General features: G+C 45.9%; 1 protein-coding gene, 1 long non-coding RNA gene and 1 other non-coding gene across 4 annotated transcripts in view; 2 read left to right on the top strand and 1 right to left on the bottom strand.

Moving 5' to 3' along the window:
* Positions 1 to 19015, top strand: part of LOC135399244 (uncharacterized) — a 168124-nt gene that overhangs the window by 20800 nt on the left and 128309 nt on the right. The window lies entirely within an intron of this gene.
* LOC135399226 (uncharacterized) lies at positions 2632 to 7544 on the top strand. 2 transcript variants are annotated; one of them, XM_064631028.1, is made up of 3 exons: positions 2632 to 3674; positions 3739 to 7260; positions 7322 to 7544. In XM_064631028.1, coding segments are annotated over exons 1-3 (3543 nt in total). In that variant the 5' UTR covers positions 2632 to 3673; the 3' UTR covers positions 7342 to 7544. The 2 variants fall into 2 exon arrangements, with proteins under 2 accessions (XP_064487098.1, XP_064487089.1); XM_064631019.1 differs by having other exon boundaries at positions 7319 to 7544.
* Trnar-ucg (transfer RNA arginine (anticodon UCG)) lies at positions 9943 to 10015 on the bottom strand. Its single transcript has one exon. It is a non-coding gene; the product is annotated as a tRNA-Arg (tRNA).

Here is a 19015-nt window from a genome sequence, read left to right as displayed (position 1 = left end):
ACCAGAAAATTATTAAACAGAATAATACAATCTTCGCAAAAACTAAGCTTGTGTGGCAAACACACAACCTGAGGGACACACCCATTCACATCTGCTTTCTGAATTTGTTATACATGCGTGAGCGATTCGATAAGAATATAAAGCACGATGCTTGGAGAAAGCATATTTCATGTGTAGCTCAATCTACTCTATTGAAAATGCGATAAACCTTATTTTTCAAACAAAAAAAAAATCACAGTCGGCATAATATACGACAATATCGGCAATATCACTGAAGTCAAACATATTGAACTTACTTGTCAAGTGGGGTCCCAGTTGCACAAACGTGCACGCGCACTCACACATTTTTAGTGCCTCACAACGAGCAAAAACCCGAGGTCTATTCACAGCCACAAAAATTCGTATTATTCCTCACGTCAATAATTATCCAACCATCGTCAAAACGGGGAACACGCATATGCCAATGCGAAACAATAGGCCTTCCCGCCGGATGTAATACGATATCGCCAGTCGACCGTCCCAAAGCAGAAAAGAAACACAGCATCTCAGGAATGCATGTCGCCTATACATCCAAGAACAGCGTGCAGCAATTATAATACAGAATAGGATTCATTTCTTTGTACTTTTGTTTGCTTGCATATAAATATTTCACAAGAAATATTACAGAGTGTAAAAGGAGCACTGCATTCGCTACACCCTGCTCTTATCATTTTTAAACAAACCAGTTTTCATAACCACACTACCATTCACTAAATAGGGGAGTCACTAATGATTCAAATAAGATAAAATATCATTCCATCATCATTGATTGCAAACTTCACGCAAGAATAAGCAACTGCTGCGCGTCGTATTTTTCTTATAAGAAACACCAAATCTCACCGTGTTAAACACCAACAGCAACGATTTTTTTTATTTTGTATTTATTTTTGTCGTTTCCAGCAGCTTAATACTTTGTGCGAGTCATCAAAAATTTAAAATTTCTGATCTGCTGCTGTTAAAGTGATAAAACAGTGTGCCCGCACGGGGGAAACCATAACGGAGCGCGCGTCATTGCGTCAAGCGTGTCCTAACTGCGTGAACGGGCCGGGATGCGGCTCGCGTGGGGACGCGGTTCAGGCGCACTGTTTTATCACTTTAACAGCAGCAGATCAGAAATTTTAAATTTTTGATGACTCGCACAAAGTATTAAGCTGCTGGAAACGACAAAAATAAATACAAAATAAAAAAAAATCGTTGCTGTTGGTGTTTAACACGGTGAGATTTGGTGTTTCTTATAAGAAAAATACGACGCGCAGCAGTTGCTTATTCTTGCGTGAAGTTTGCAATCAATGATGATGGAATGATATTTTATCTTATTTGAATCATTAGTGACTCCCCTATTTAGTGAATGGTAGTGTGGTTATGAAAACTGGTTTGTTTAAAAATGATAAGAGCAGGGTGTAGCGAATGCAGTGCTCCTTTTACACTCTGTAATATTTCTTGTGAAATATTTATATGCAAGCAAACAAAAGTACAAAGAAATGAATCCTATTCTGTATTATAATTGCTGCACGCTGTTCTTGGATGTATAGGCGACATGCATTCCTGAGATGCTGTGTTTCTTTTCTGCTTTGGGACGGTCGACTGGCGATATCGTATTACATCCGGCGGGAAGGCCTATTGTTTCGCATTGGCATATGCGTGTTCCCCGTTTTGACGATGGTTGGATAATTATTGACGTGAGGAATAATACGAATTTTTGTGGCTGTGAATAGACCTCGGGTTTTTGCTCGTTGTGAGGCACTAAAAATGTGTGAGTGCGCGTGCACGTTTGTGCAACTGGGACCCCACTTGACAAGTAAGTTCAATATGTTTGACTTCAGTGATATTGCCGATATTGCCGTATATTATGCCGACTGTGATTTTTTTTTTGTTTGAAAAATAAGGTTTATCGCATTTTCAATAGAGTAGATTGAGCTACACATGAAATATGCTTTCTCCAAGCATCGTGCTTTATATTCTTATCGAATCGCTCACGCATGTATAACAAATTCAGAAAGCAGATGTGAATGGGTGTGTCCCTCAGGTTGTGTGTTTGCCACACAAGCTTAGTTTTTGCGAAGATTGTATTATTCTGTTTAATAATTTTCTGGTGGTAGAAAATGTGTTTTGTCATGCTTGACACTTTGCTATTCGCGCAGAAGTGCGTGTAATTTCTTATTTTTCACTGTCGCTCGTTGTGTCTGTGTTGTGTTTGTGTGTGTGTGCAACTGTGACCCCACTTAACCAGTAAGTACATTGTGTACGCCTTTTCGTGTGACTCGAGTGATAAATTTATGTGGTATTGCATGAAATGTTGGTTTAAAAATAAGGGTTGTTGCACTTGCGTAGCAGTGGCTTCTTATTGCAATTTTCGCCCGTAAAAAAAAAAAAATATCAGCGTATATCGTATTATGCTGCGCGAGTAGAAGTGATTTTCCCAATTCGATTTGTGTACCCTTGTCCTGTGCTTTCTTTACACAGGGACAACGCCACTGTGTATGTAGCATTATGCAATAATTATCTGATAGCAGAAATGAGTGCCTTTTTCTCCATTTATTAGCATGGGCTTCGCTTTTTCTTCTTTTCTTTCTTTCTTTTTTTTTGGCAGTTATAGCTATTCAAGCAAAAGTACGTGTAATTTTTCATGGCTCTTTTATTGTTTCACTGCTAAAGCAGAAGAAAATCACTTGGTAAAGCTGAATAGTGTTCTATCATGGAAAGTGGGTTTGTTTGTTTTTGTTTGTTTGTTTGTTAGATTTTGTTGGGTGCTCGATGAAGTAAGCAGTGCTTAATCGTGCAGTTATGGGTATTTGAGCAGTCTGAGCCAGGAGTAGAAATTCCAATAAAGCACCTCTCCTTGTGCATTCCTGAGCTGCTGTGTGCGCGCGCGTGTGTGCTTTTTTCCCGGTTTGTGACGTCATCATGGCATGTTGGGGCTTGTTTAGCAGTGTTACGATTTTACCCGCCATTAGTATCTTGTTGTTATCTTGTGCTAGCCGCGTAGCGATGTGTGGTGACTCTGCGATTATTCCTGAGGTCTTAAGCCTTTTCCCTCATCGCTTAAGTGAATTTGTGTACCCTTGTCCTGTGGTTTCTTTACGACGATGCGGCTGTGCATGTAGCATTATGCAATAATTATCTGACAGCTCAGAAATGGGTGTTTTGTCAGTTGATGGTAGTTTGTTAGCATGTGTTTAATTTTTGAAGTCATAGCTATTTTGCTATTCGAGCAGAAATGCTGGTATCTGAGGGTTTAACGCTGAGGGTAGAAATTCCTGTCTGAGATGAATCTGCATTTCACTGCAACTTGTTTCATTTAAGTAATATTATTGAAATTCCACAGCCACTGTGAACAAAAAGGGATGGTTGTGCGCCTGATCATGGAAGCAACTTGCATATCGGAATGACACGTGATGATAGCGAACTTTGCACTCAGGTGCGGCAATGGTGTAGGCGGACTGAGCATTACGTGAAGCCAAGGGCAAGCTGCGACCTTGAACATGCAGAGCAAGTTTATTTTTAGGCTATGACAACTCCTCGCACCCATGCATGTTGGGGCATGCAGCGAGGTCGCCGCTATATAAGTGGGGAGGATGTGTAAAGAGGCAGCAGTCTTCGCATCGCTTCGGGAGTGTGCGGAGCTCGCTTCAAAAGTAAGTATTTTTCATCCACGCTCTGTGGTGCACGTTTTCTTAGTGTTGCTTCTTTTTTTTTCAGTGCCTAGATGCGTGTTCTGCTTTTTTGATCCTCATGATATCGGTGATGATGAGCCATTGGAAGAGAATTCACCATCTTCTCCAGACATTTCACCTGGCACATTGCATGCTCACGTCGAGCGATCACATCCCTATGTGGACATTTCCTTCCTGCCTTTCTTTCAAACTGATAGTGCATTTCGAGGTACCGTCAAAGCGTTTGTGCTATTGGCATCTGTTCACGATCAGGGAGTAGAGGACTTGCGACAATATTTAATGAACCACCTCCACAATATAATTGCTATTTTGCGAGCGCAAAGAATACCCTTTAGATTTTGCATTTGTTCTGATGTTCTAATGATGAAAGAAAATCGAGGGGATATAACCGCACACATAGCTCATTTTATGGCGCTTGCTCGCGAAGTCCACAGCGACGGAGCTATTGCAAATACTTTGATGGACGTGATTCAGGAGTCCACCGGGCGCATTGAAAATTACCAGCGTGAGGGTAGTGGGTTTGTATCCACCGACGTCCAAAAAGTTCAAATGTGTATTTCCGCTGTGAAAACTAAAAAGTTTGGATGCGAGGGGGTACTTCCCACAAATTTGGCTAAACGCAGGAATGTGTTAACGAATATCCATTTACCAGCACGCAAGGAGGGTGAATGTTTTAAATACAATACACTCGCTCTCCTGCATCCACAGGAAAGGAATTCGTGGAAAAAATGTGAAAATTATGCAGCAGATTACTGGTGGCCAAGCCGCTTCCCTGTTTCATTCTCTGATCTGGATGAATTTGAAGTCCAAAACGAGATATCCGTGTATGTCTACGCCTATGTTGATCAGGGAGTGCACGTGTCGCGACCCGCAAAACTGGAATTCGAAAAGAAAATTCATCTTTTGGAGGTTGATGAGCATTTTTTTGGAATAAAGTCCCTCGAACGCTTGTTGACAACAAGAAGTAACCATTTTGTATGCGAACGCTGCACACGCTCTTTCGTGAAGGAAGAGAGCATGGCGAAACATCGACGCCTTTGCACGGACATAAACGAAATCCTGTTGGAATTTTGCGAGCCGGGAAAAAATTTTGTAGAGTTTACTAAAATACAGTACATGCAACAGTACAACTATGTCGTTGCGTTGGACACTGAGAGCGTACTCGCACCCAGTGGTGTTGGCATGCAACGTCACATTACCTCTAGCTTCTGTGCTGTGCTCGTGCGTACCCATGACTCAAAGGTGATGCGCATTAGAACACACCATGGGGAAGATGCGGCAAAGCAGTGTGTGAAGGCACTCATGGAAATGCGTGATGAAATGATTGCCTTGAACGCCTGCCCCGCTGCAATGGTGTTGAGCGATGAACAACAGGCCAAGCACAGAGCTGCTACCCACTGCGCATACTGTAAACGGGAATTCGCGAAAGACCTACCTCGTGTCCGGCATCATGATCATTCGAAGCATTGTACTGCGGGTGAGACAAATTATATCGCTACACTGTGCAACCCCTGTAACGTCGCGTGCACTACCAGAGAAAAATTGCCGATCATGGTCCACAATTTGTCTTATGATCTGGCTGGACTGTTACGGGAATTTCACGTTCTCGGGTGGAAGCGACCTCCCTTCATTGTGGCCAGCTCCATGGAAAAAATTCGTTCGTTCGAAATTGGTACCTTCCTCTTCAGAGATACCATGCAGTACCTAAATTCGTCGTTGGGGGACCTCGTGGAAACCGTCAAATCCATGGGGGGAGCCGAGGCATTCCAATGCTTGAAGCAGGTATTTGGAAAGGACTACGAAATTTTACTTCGTAAAGGTGTATTCCCGTACAGCTATGTCAGTTCTTTCGCAGTTTACGATGAATTGACCTTGCCAGAAAAATCCTTCTTTCGAAACGATCTCACGGGGGAGGATATAAGTGAGGAGGACTACCAGTATGCATTGCTCGTATTTGAACATTTTGGGTGCTCAAATTTGAGGGATTATAATGCATTGTACCTGAAAACGGATGCCATATTACATGCGGACGTGATGCAGCACTTCCGACGTCTGTGCTACAGCGCACGCGGATTGGAATTGCTTCATTGTGTTTCTCTGGCATCCTATTCGTGGCAATGCGCCCTAAATTACACGCAGGCAAAATTGGAATTGATCACCGAAGAGGACATGTACAGAACTATCGAATCGGGCGTTAGAGGTGGGCTCTGTCAGGCGAGCAGGCGTCATTTGCAGGCTAACAGCCCTCTGTGTAGTGGCTATGATCCCGATAAAGAGGAGGTGTACATATCATACATAGATTGCAACAATCTTTATGGATTTAGTATGATAAAGCACCTCCCCGTCGGTGATTTCGAATGGGTCGAGGATTTTAGCTCCGTGGATTTTATGCGTCACCCCACGGATTCAGATGTGGGGTACGTGTACGTATGTGACTTGGAGTATCCAAAATCTATCCACACTCTAACGAGGTACTTCCCCCTGGCTCCCGAGAAGGCAGTAGTCCCAAAGGAATGGCTCTCGCCATTCCAGCGAGGGCTTCTCGAAGAATTAATGTATCAGCCTGCTAACAGCAAAAAGCTGTTGCTTACGTGCAAAGACAAAGTCGAGTACGTTGTTCATTACGCGCTGCTCGCACTCTATTGTAGATTAGGCATGAGGGTGACAAAAATTCACAGAATTCTAAAATTTCACCAGGCGCCATTCCTGCGTCCCTACATCGAGGACAATGTTGCCAGACGTGTTGCCTCGGGCACGGCATTCGAAAAAAACTTCTACAAACTCTCAAATAATGCAGTCTTTGGGAGAACACTTTTAAATAAATTTAACATGCGTGATATTCGAGTAGCCTTCGATGAGGAGACGGCGAGTCGCCTCGGGAGTCGGGCAGAATGCGTGAGGATGGAAATTTTGTCCCCGGATTGTGTCATGTACGAAATGCGCAAAAGAAAGGTGCGATGCGATTTCCCGCTCCAGATTGGGTTTACGATTTTAGAACTCAGTAAATTAACCATGTACTCATTCTACTATGAAACCTTGCTGAGCAAGCTCACTTGTCCGGTGATTACCTGTTACTTTGACACGGATTCTCTGATCCTTGGCCTATTCTGCAAGGACTACGAAGATCAGTTACGAGCGATCGCCGACGACCACTTAGATTTGTCTTCCTTTGATCGGGATCATCCACTGTACAGTGAAAAGAATCGTGGAAGACTTGGCGCATTCAAAAGCGAAACTGGTAGTGTACCTATCGAAGAAGTAATATGCTTGAAAGCTAAAATGTACTCTATCAAACTAGCTGGAGAAAAGCAAATTGCAAGAGCTAAAGGGGTAAAGAAAAATATTGTACGCAAGCACCTCCTCCATGAGACATACTACGATACCTTGTTCAATCACACGAGCATATCGAATGAGCAAGTGTCAATAGTTGGAAAGAAACAGTGCATGTACACCATCAGAAATGTCAAAAGAAGTCTGATGGCATATGACGACAAGCGATACCTCTGCAATGACATCGAATCCTACCCTTACGGAAGCTGTGAATATGGTAAGTTTAAATGGATGATGTAAATAGTGAAGCTCATAACATTCTTTTTTCGCTCCAGAAGATGTGCGGGAAGAGAACTGATACTTCTGTGACATGCTGTTCTCGCGTGTGGTCTGGGACTGAGCCGTGGATGGAGAAGGACGAACGCCTGGGTGATCCACATGGTACTTATGCGAAAAACGCCATGGATGTTAATGGAAATGTCCAGTGTGCTGGAAGTGCCCCAGAGAGAACTACAATCTCTCTGAGAATGCCATGATGTGTCTAATAAATGTTGAAAACTATTTCCCGTGTTTTTCTATGTCCTTACTGTTCCGAAGTGTTGTCCTGGATTAACTAGAAAGCGTCCCAAGCCAATATGCAATTTGGGGGGGGGGCTTGTGAGCTGGCCCAGAAATGAATGGAATTGATCAATGAGTGGTTGTCTATGCTGCGGTTGAAATTATGAAGCAATATGCGGTTGAAAGACTGTGGCCGAGTAACTAGAGAGTGGAAATGACAAATGAGTCTATCGAGCATGTATGAGAGGCAGCCAATAGGACAATCACTAGGTTTTAGAAATGAATGGAAGTGACCACCCCCGGACCAATAGACAGGTGAGCGATTTGGAAGCCTATGACTTAGAATTGAATAGAATAGATCATTTTGGTGTCTACGAGCGAGTGAGCAGATGTTGTGGCAATTAATGGTAGCCAATCACATAGAAATTAGATGGATGAAGGGGTGGAGCTGTGACCAACCAACCAGAGGACTTAGAAGTGGCTTGACCTGGATTAGAATTGGCTGGTGGATTAGAAATTCCTTGAAATGGATTAGAAAAAAGAGCGATTTGAAAGCCTATGAACCAACTTAGAATTGAATAGAATAGATAATTTTGGTGTCTATGAGCGAGTGAGCAAATGTGGCAATGAAGGGTAGCCAATCACATAGAAATTGGATGGATCACCATGAAGTGGTGGAGCCTGGATTAGACCTGGCTTGACCTGGATTAGAAATGGGTGGTGGATTAGAAATTCCTAGAACTGGATTAGAAAAAGGATGTCGTTGTGCGTAACGGCTCTATTCTACTGACGTAAACCGTCGGCACTCCAGCAATATGTGCTTACCATCGCCCGCTACTCCCCACGCGAGGCACACTGGAAACTCTATACCAGGCCCATTCTGAATAGCAAACGCCGGTAAACTGGGACACAAGTACGAACGATGAATGAGCGTCTCGGTTGAACGTTTGGAAATGGAAAAAAAAAAAAAGGGGGATGCAAATCCGGACGGTTAAAAGGACGGTCGCATCCGCTCCAGTCGATTTCGAAGCTATAGTGTCATTTAATTCCTCGCGGACCACTGACCACCGCATCTAAAATCCCACGCGAAATACTCGTGTAGTTTCACTGTTATTCGACGGAATACACGAGAAGAGCAGATGGCGGATGTTGAGAGTATGCCGGAATTCCCTCTCTGGAAAAACGAGAAAACGTCATTCTGTAACCGGCCAATGATGGCACGCCTTTGAAAAAAGGAATGCAGCGGCCGTCTCATAGAGTTACTCGGCGTCTGGACGGCGCTTTTCCTTTTCTGCGTGCCACCCCCTGACTCCTCCGGTTACGGAGTGACGTCACGCCGCTGGAGCTTCTGCTAGAGCACTGCACGGGCCGACTTTTGCGGGCCCGACCCGGCCCGGGCGCATCGAAAAATGGCCCGGCCCGACCCGGGCCCGGACCTTCATATTTTTATGCGGCCCGGCCCGGCCCGGTGACCCAGTGACTAGAGCCCGGGCCGGCCCGGCGTCTAAGCAAATAGAGCCCGGCCCGGTGACCCGGCGAGTAGATCCCGGCCTAGTATTTCCAGCCGCGACGTACGCGTTTCTGGCGATTATCAAACAAATTTATAAGTAAATTTATAAGGAGAGAAGACAAACATACAAGTGATGGCGGTTTAACAGCGTAACCGCACGAGACCAAATTAAATCCAGAACGCACGGGGCGTTATCGTTACACTGTCAAGATTTTGCGGAGATAGAGCATGCTGTCGACAAACTGCTTCTCCCAGTCCCTATCCCTCTCACCAAGCTTTGCCAAAGTGATTGTGAAATATGTGAGGAGTGAGGAGCAATGTAAAGTGGCTTGGAGAATGTTCTAGAGGGTCGAATCATATGCATAATGCAGTACCCTTTGCTTGTCTTTGCAAAATATGCACAGGAATGACGCAAGCGCATGATGATATGAACTAATGCATCTCCAATGTGTGGAATTAGCTGCGTGTCCCGGCCGGGCCTGACTCTCGGGAACATATTTGTCGGCCCGGGCCCGGCCCGGCCCGGCCCGTGGTGCTGGCGTATTTTGTCGGCCCGGGCTCGGCCCGGCCCGGAGCACACAGCCAATAACAAGCCCAGCCCGGCCCGCGGGCCGGGTCGGGCCCGGGCCGGGTCGGGGGCCCGGGCCGGGTCGGGGGCCCGGGCCCGTGCAGTGCTCTAGCTTCTGCAGCCCCGGAGACAGCGCTGATCTTTAAAATTCGTTTACATCTAAGCACTTTTCGGACGAAAAAAAAAATAGCCATGTAGGCTGTTGGTCAATGCCGAACACAGTGGTACCGGTTTTGTATATGGGTTTCTGGATACGACAGTAAAAAGGTTTTGATTAGACCAGCTGTTGTAACTTACCATGCCAAATCAGAAAAAAAAAAACGCGTCCGCGACAGGACTCGAACCTGCAATCTTCTGATCCGAAGTCAGACGCCTTATCCATTAGGCCACGCGGACCACGGGTACAAATACCATAGGTAATCTGGAAAACTGGAATATCTGTGGAGGCCCCCATTTACCTGCTGCCTTCGGTGCCCTCATCTCATCTGCTGCAGTAGAGTCACGTAAGGCCCATTGTCGGCAACACATATCGACTGAAAACGTCACTTTATTTTTTTTTATCTGTCTTATTTTTATTTTTGGGGTGCCCATGAACAGCACACAGCAGAAAGGCCTGACTAATGGTGCTCCTATAGTAAACAGGGGAAACAAGCTACAATCACAAATAAAAGCAATTAAAAGAAGGACACCACAAATTGTTCTGTCACCAGCGTCAGGAGCATGCTCCTCGTATGACGCACAATATTTAGGAACTATGAAGAAGGGAGCGTCGAAGTACGCGCACAAAACTGTGTATGTCATTCCTGAAGAAATCAACAGCTCCACAATGAGAGTTTGAAACCTCAAGATGGGCGACTTTTCCGAAAATTTCTAGATGCATAGGGCGTTCTATGTGTCCTATAATAAGTGGACCCCCCCCCCCCCCCCGCTTAGATCCGCGCCTGAGGTACACGATGGTTAAGAATGTTCTATATTTTTGTGCGCTGTATCACTCTCTAAACGTAAATGCGAACTTCCGCAATGTTGTAGCAATCTGATAATCCTTTTTCCGTAAACTGTACACCAGAGAGGAATGGAGGCATAACTAATACTGCATTATTTTCTACAACTACTGTGCTACTCCTGGTTGCAGGAAACCGTTTCGCGGACACTATCTGATCACCTGGATTAATGTACTGTAGAAAACCAAAGTCAGCAGTTGCGTAAGGATCTGACGTACACCCAGTCACCCACCCGTTTGTTTTCCCCACGACCGACGATCTCACTCCAGAAATTCCACCTTCCACCGCGCGCGGCGCGGAAATGCGCTCTGAGGCTTTAGCGCTCGGAGCTTCATACATAACTAATAGATCGCGGTAAATTCCTTCAGAGAGCATGGCTAGGAATAAGATCATTTATGTCTGGAAAGCGATCACTTGACAGTTCTCAAAAACCTTCGTTCCGCCCTCGATCTGCTCCGCACCGGTCTTGGATATACCGGTCTGATGCAGTGTATAAGTAGAGTGGAATAACTATTGAAACTTCTCACCAAACTTGCTATCCCTCCAAACACAAGGTAAGCCCTTTTAACAGTACCTGTGACATGATCGCTCAAAATGAGTCTACTGCCCAAAGTAACACCAAGATCGCGTACCATGAACACAAAGGTAAAACTGTGGTATCGCTGTGGTATGCAAACATAATTTTTGTAGTACAAGTCAGTACCTTGGTTTTCTGGAAGTTTAGCACGAGGCCATTTGACAAGAGCATTTATGTCTTCATGAATGAAGATTAGAGTTTTTATGGCGCATAAGCGACTAGGGCTATAGTTCCTGAATGAAGAGACATCCTCCAGGTGCAGCTAATGACCTGAGTAACTTAACGTCATAAGCAAACAGAAGTGGTTGATAATGCTTCATTGAGCTTACAAGGTCATTGACAATAACAGTGAACAAGTGAGGGACGACAGAAGTTCCAGTAAGCTTTTTTTCTAGCTCTTTTTTTTCACCCACAAACGCGTTTTGGAGTAGCCAGTTCTGACTGGGTCGGGACTAACTCTCCATATTTTTCTTTCTTTTTCCAATCCAACCCAATAAGCGTGTTTCAACGAGCACCGATAACTTTCACCTGGTTTGAGCGATAAGTCAAGTAGCCCGTCAACCTGTCGCAAACTGAGTCTGAAAGGCCATCATGCCCCAACTTGGAAATCAACCGTGCCATCAAAATATACCGTATCTACTTGATCCCTGTGTCTAACATGTGAAGCAAAAATAATATTAAAAAAGCAACTATAGGTTGGTTTAGACTGAGCGACCTTGGCACCTGATAAGGAGGGGGGAAATGACGCGACAAGTTGCTATAATACGTAGAACCATTTCGAAAACTTTTAAAAAAAATTACACAAAAGGGAGACAGGCCTGTAATTTTTCACTTCATCACATTTCCCACCTTTGTGAATAGGAACAACCTCCGAGTGCTTCCACAGTTCGACAAAATGGAAAACGTACCCTGTGACAGTGACGGGTTAAATATTCGCGGGAGTACCGGTAAGAACATCGCTGCAACCCTTCACTATAAATGCAGGCACTATGTCGGACATAGTGCCTGCATTTGCCTGCCTTTTTGGAATGGGGTAGGGTCCTGCACTCAACGCAGGGAAATATCCCTGCACATCATCATCATCATCCATTAACCTATGTTATTGTTGTTGTTGTTGCCTGCCTGCCTCCATTTGTAGCAAAGAAAACTGTTAGTGTGAACATAGTAAGTCCACACCAACAGTTTTCTTTGAAGTCTCTCGACCGCATGACAGGCATCTGTTTCTGTAATTTGTGGCAGTGAGAGGCAAGCAGATGTACTAGAATATGGAAGGGTGTGCAGGGTCTTGTTCGCATCATTGATGAAAAGTAGCCGGCAAAACTTCACTCACTTTAGAAGTGTCTGATTTAGAAGAGTCACATACTTGTAGGGATGCAGCCTCCTGGAAACAATTGTTTGTACTTATTAAATTTATGTTGCTAGTTCAGCGTGCCTCTGCGTCTCTCTCTTCTGGCCATGTCGCTTCTGTCTTTTTACCGCTGATGTTTTATTTTGTCAAGTGCCCTGAAGAGAAATCCTATGTTGCAAGGGATTACGTCGAGTCCTGGTAAACTTCGAGAAAGTTTTAGGACAACTATATATGTATAGAGGCCCACTTGCAGCAACATAATCGTCGTTGCTCTTTTTGTCACGATTATACAGTTTCTTCCGCTTTGCGCGATATTCACAAAATTTCTGACACCATAGTTTATCACCACTGCGTTTAAACTTCCTATGGTATATTTCAGCTTTTTCCCTTAACACGTCCTTAAGTTCGTGAGAAAACCAGTAAGGATACCGTGATTTCCTTCCAGTCGCTTTCGATATAAGAGTGTCAATACTGGCTCTCACGACCTCTGTCAACTTCGACACAGCTATATATACATCAGCTCCAGTAACCCAGATAAGAATCGTCATAATTACCGGAGGGGAATGTCTTTAATGGTAAAAAAAGAAAAAATACCGGTTGCATACATAAAACGATCTGAGAGCGGTGTAGCTTTTGAAGAGAGACAACAAACAACAGATAAATGTATGCTGATGAATGGGGAAATTTGCCACATGAGGTGCGGCCCACTATACCCCAAGGCACAGTGGACGAAATGAGATGTGACATGATGATGAGACGATGAACGACGCTGAAGTGAGCGGTCGACAGTCAGTGGCGTCGGTGAGTCAACATAGGGGCGAGAGCATCAACAAAACGCTATAGGCAAAAATACAGCACACAGGGGTACGCAGGCACATATAGAATAGAGAGGAGACCGGTGTCACGGAGAAAGATAAGGAAATACTGTAGAGCACGACGATATTCGATCATGTTAGACCAAGGGCCGAGGATGTTTGCTAATGTGACTGGTGCGATAGCGATCGATTGCAGGCGACACTGAAGTCTTGCTCTTTGGGAGTTACTATAAAGATGGCAGTCGACTAGCACATGCTTGCATATCTGCCAAAACGGCACAGCAAGAGCAGAGCATGGAGTCGGAGCATCCGAGGAGATGCTTGAAATGAGGGGTGAAAGCAAACCCGGGGACGGAGCCTATGCATCAGCGATGCAAAATAGCGAGGCACACGGGAAGGCATAGTGAAACATAGGTCAGGTCATAGAGAGGCAGGTGACAGACACATTTACTGTAGAGTGGATGGGGGGGGGGGTTACCAAGAGTCAACCTTTACAGTGGGAAAACTGACAGGTGTAACGTGCGCTACATAATTATCACGTAACAACAGATCAAGTGTACTACCAGCAGGGTTTTTAATGTTTTCAATCAAGTCATTCTGCCTTAAAGGATTACGGAGGGCCATCCAAAATATTTTCAATTTAAGACACCTGATGAAAGTATATGCGTCAATTTGGCGAACAGCACAAAAGGTTTTTTTTCTCAGAAGAAAACGTACACAAACACAGCCGCGCTCGTTCACTCTCGACTCACCCCCCCCCCCCCCCCCCGGGGTGTAACAAGCAGGAGAGGGACGACCTATGACTTCATAACGTCCGCGCGGTGAGTCGAGGTCAGCGCCTGTCTTTTGTGCGTGAGGGCCACGGGCGCCACAGTGACTGGAATGCAACCTCGTGGCCACCCTGGACAACAGCGTCATGGATAAAAAGGGCGTCACACACTCGGAGTTCTGATCACGTGTACGGAGCGCAGACACAGCTACTTTGCGGTCACAGCAGAGAACCCAGCGATAATGCTTTTGAAGTCTGTATATGTACCGAAGAGCCTGTATATTTTTGATTACATGGTAGCGCCGAGAAGCAACTGTCGGTACGAGCGGCGTACAGACGTGAATATATGGCGCGAGAATAGCAGGAAGGCGTAAAGAGAAGGGTGGTTAGTACACTCTCAGAAAGAAGGATAGAGTTGTTACACCAGCTCCCGTGGCTGGCTTCGTGACAGGGGCTTCTGGGTTCCCTGGAACAATTTCAACTGCCGGCTCTGCCCTCAGGAGGAAACAATAGAACATGCTTTTCTCGGCTGTAGGGATGCCATCTTCTTCTGGGATGTCTTCCAGCGCACATTCAAGGAAGATATTTTCTTGTCTCCCCGTTCAATTCGCTATCTTCCTGTGCGGAGTGGTAGCGCACTGCCGTGGGATATTTTAATCCTATTGGGATTATATGCGTTGTGGGTCGCACGTAGGATATATGACGCCAATGAACCGCCTGTAGGATCGTGGCCAATATTTCGGGCGAATGCTGTTTTCACTGGGAGATTTTCTAATGTGCACGTCTTGTGAGGAGACATCCCAGAAGTGGCTGCACGTGATTGACCTCCTTCGGGCGGGACCCGTTGACTACTGAGACATTGTTGTGTTCTTTTTCCCTTTGTATTGCTCCATCCCTCCCACCCTTTTGGGTTGTGCTGTAAGTTAGATGCCTGTTCGCAGAGTGTCACTGGAAACTATAGTGCTGTAATGTAGATAGTGTACATATCTATTGTTCTACACCGTATCTTGTATATACCATTGACACATTAAAATCAGTTTGAAAAAACAAAACAAAAAAAAAAACAGCTCCCGTGGCATAGTGGTTAGGATGATCGCTTTCCACGCCGAGACTGGGAAGTGACACGGGTTCGAATCCTGTCACCGGCTGTGCTGTCTGAGGTTTTCCCTGGGTTTTCCGAAGACTTTCCAGACGAATGTCCTTTCCAGAAGTTCTCCCTGAAGTCGGGCTAGGACGCATGCTAACCCACCCACCCACCCACCCGCCCTGTCCCCCATTCCTTCCTGCTGCCCTCTCTCCGTCTGTACGCCGCTCATAGCCACAGTTGCTTCGCGGCGCTAACACGTAATTAAAAAAACTTTTGAGGGTAACTGCACTGCAACATATGTTCGGTTCAAAAGGTTGTAAAGTTACTCCCCTGGTTATGGGTGCAAAGTTACACCTCATGCAAGGGTGTAACGTTACCACATGTAGCAGGTGACTATGCCACCTACAGAAGGGCGTAATAACAATAATTCAGGGCTTGATGACGCGAGACAGCTGCGATCATGAGCGACGCCACAGTGGTCGGGTCTCTTTTTGACCCCTGAGGGTTCCCTTCTTAACGTGCGCCGAAATCTCGGCACACGATAAACCATATTTAACGCCGCTCGCGGAAGACGGCGTGTCTGAGCTACTTGCACCCTTCCACCAAGTTGTCGCCGTCCTCGGCCGGGTTTGAATCTGCGATATTTGGATAAGCAGGGGGAAACGCTGCCGACTGAGCCACCGAGGGCGGCCAAAGAGATGCAACACTTGCGTTAAATGCACACAGTCACAAGATTTGCAAGATTTTATCACCCTACCATGAAGGTGGTAACGAGGACAGTTACCACCCTTGTGGTCTTGGAGCAAGGAGGTAACGTACGCACAAAGTGGTAACTCGTGGAGTTACCACCTTTACACTTTTCTTCTTCTTCTTCTTCTGAGAGTGTATATACGCCATGTTCCGACTTAGGGGACAACTGTGCCGACAGAAAAGCTTGGATAATTGCATAGAGTTCGGCTGCCGCGCATGATGACACGTGATACAATCGAAACTAGTTTTCAATGATGGTGTCAGGAATCGCAAAAGTAGAAAAGGAATTGTCAAATGAGCAGGATCCATCCGTGTAGGCATGCCTGTGACCGCTATAAAACCCAGGCATCATACCCAAGACGCACTGTTTGATGACAGAACCTTACTGGGAACACCAGGCACGTGAACGAATACCACAGGGGAACGTAATACATATGGCGCAACAGTGGAGGGATGTATAGTGAGATGAAATCTACTGAGCTGACTTTCGTATTGAGTGACGAGCTTATAAAACCCCAACCAGAGGATGTTTCCTATGACGGGTCATGAGGCGAGTGCCTCTTGCACCCGCACAGCTTGTACTAGCGGTTCTTTTCCTTCCGCAAGCACACAACTGCCGGAAGCTGCTCGAGGCAAACCCAGACCAAGGCGTAAATTTTGGGCAAGTACAGCTTTTGCAACATGAGCTCCGATGTGTTCAAGACCCCGTGAAGGACTGGCAAAGACTGTAGTGCCTTCTGATGTACAAATCTGTGCATCAGTAAATGTACTGACTACTAAATATACATCAGTGAATGTACTGACTAAATTCAGCATGCCTTCGTGCACCGTTGTTTTTACTCGCACATAAAAGAAACCTGCAGGAAGTACTGTTCGATCAATGTTCCCCTCGTACTATACCCTGCACTCTAAAAACATAACTTCACCGCAGGGTACGTTCTATACGCCAACCACTAATACAATCAACCAAACATCGCTTCCGATTCGAAGAGACAGGGGGAGCGTACGCCTTTTTGTGGCAATTATCATATATCAAAATTGCCACAAAAGGCGTGCGCCCCCTCTCTCTTTCAATCAGAATCGATAACCCTATCATTCGTGGCAATGGTTGGCGCACATCGTGGTATGCGCTGAAGTTCTGTTTTTAGAGTGTGGGAAAGCCAAATCTGACACAAGCAGGACAGTCCGCTATAGGAGCACAATCAGAATGTCTCATGGATGTACTTCCAAGGACGAGGACGCGATGCCCTTGTGAGGACGCTTCACGGACGCCTTGTGTTCTCTGAAAGGACCTGAGTAGTCTAAGATCTACAGAAGCTTCCCCATCTCATGTGCCATCGAAGGGAACGCAGGATGTTGCGATAAGCGTCTGCTTTCAAGGCGTTTTTCTTAGTATATGCGGTGTCCAAGTCAAGCCGGCGTCCAGAATTACGCCCAGAAAGAGGTGTTGCGTTACTATGTCCATGGTACAGGTTCCCTAGGGTTGGGGGAACCCCTTTAGACTTTTACGTGTAAAGGGCAGGACTCCTGTCTTCTGCAGCGAGACGTTAACTCTAACTGTTGGACGAAGAGGGAAGACAATTTAGAACGTCCAGTGCGGTAACAGATGATGACTAAATAAATAACAGGGAACGAAGCACTCACAAAAAAGATGTAAACCCTAAACTGTATACGACTAAAACATTCCGCGATCTTTCAACTCCCGTGAGGGAGGCACCAGCTTCCTCCAGTTACGCACTCCTCACGTGCAATACATTCCAGGTTACCAGTTTTGAATCACCAAAAACAAGAGGTAGGTTAACAAAGACAACGGACACTCGGGAGACTTTCCCGAGATCGCATCAGCGTCGTCGGCATTCGCATGTCCGCACAAAACTCATACTAGACGAATATCGACAGAACTTTGGCGGACGAATTTCATCAAAAGCACCGCCTACGCACCATCACTACGCAGTGCGTGGAACAATTAGACAAGCCCCACTGGTTGACACTCGCAGCCCGAAATGTACGCTCCGTACAGCTCCACGCATAAGACGTTGCACACGTCTATGTCCTCCGTAAGACATCACTTGTGTGTCTTTCCGAGACGTGGATGAAGACGGAGTGACCGATACAAGTCGACAGCTACAAGTGCTGCTGCGCGGCGCGGCGCAGTGGCAAGGACAACCGAGCGGCCGGGGTTGCCATTTACCTGCGTGCCGGACTACTGGCTGCACCACTGGAAGTCACCCTTCCTGGAGACGACGTCGGAGAAATTTGTGCCGTGCAGTATCCCACAGGGCTCGTGGTGGCTGTGTGTATACTTCTCGCCTCGCGCCGCGCCCGAACTTCAACGTGGACGTTTCACTGGCCAAGACCACTACTTTCCTAAGTGATATGTCCGAACAACTGGACCTTCACCTGTGCACCGACATCCGCTAACCCACAACTAGACATAGCTCATGCATAGACTTGGTGTTCCAGAACAGCCCCCTCGTTCAGGACACCATTCACCTCGCCAACCATTTCAGCGACCACAGATCAATACTCATCACGCTTAAATAAATTTGTCTACACACTTTCATCCGGCCTCATTTCACCACACGCGCAGCTGACGCTGAATTTAGCGTTACACGATTCGTAACCGTCCTGTAATCTTTATCCGAAGAAGCCTTCAGAAGAACAGTAGAGGAATGCTCTAGGTTCTCTACAGCATCCACAATGCCGCAAAATGAGGACAAGTGCCCGGAGTTTTAGTCGTGACAAATCAAAAGTGAGTGCATGCCCAAAAGGCTCAGAGTTCCGACGAGCGCGATATAGCCGATAGTATGAAAAGTGCTAACACCAGTCTTTCTGTACCGCGCGAAATTTCCGACAGTTGGCCTTCCGTTGTCGCATGATTTTCCGGAAACGCTTTGAAAGCCGCTGGTTGACGTGGCAGTATCGAAAACACATTGGGAAACAACAAAGTAAGCAATCGCTGCCTCCTAATAACCTGTCCAGACGCGCCATTCCTTCGGCACGATGCTTTGACATTTAGAGTCGCCTTTATTTATTGCCCTTAGACGGG

Source organism: Ornithodoros turicata, chromosome 1 (genome assembly GCF_037126465.1).
Source record: "Ornithodoros turicata isolate Travis chromosome 1, ASM3712646v1, whole genome shotgun sequence".
Classification (NCBI taxonomy): Eukaryota; Metazoa; Arthropoda; class Arachnida; order Ixodida; family Argasidae; genus Ornithodoros; species Ornithodoros turicata.
The sequence above is the reverse complement of the archived record's forward strand: the minus strand, read 5'-3'. Positions and strand labels throughout refer to the sequence as shown.

Coding starts and splice junctions, on each gene's coding strand:
- LOC135399226 (XM_064631019.1), top strand. Junction 7,261..7,318: donor TTACGGAAGCTGTGAATATG/GTAAGTTTAAAT, acceptor TTTTCGCTCCAG/AAGATGTGCGGGAAGAGAAC.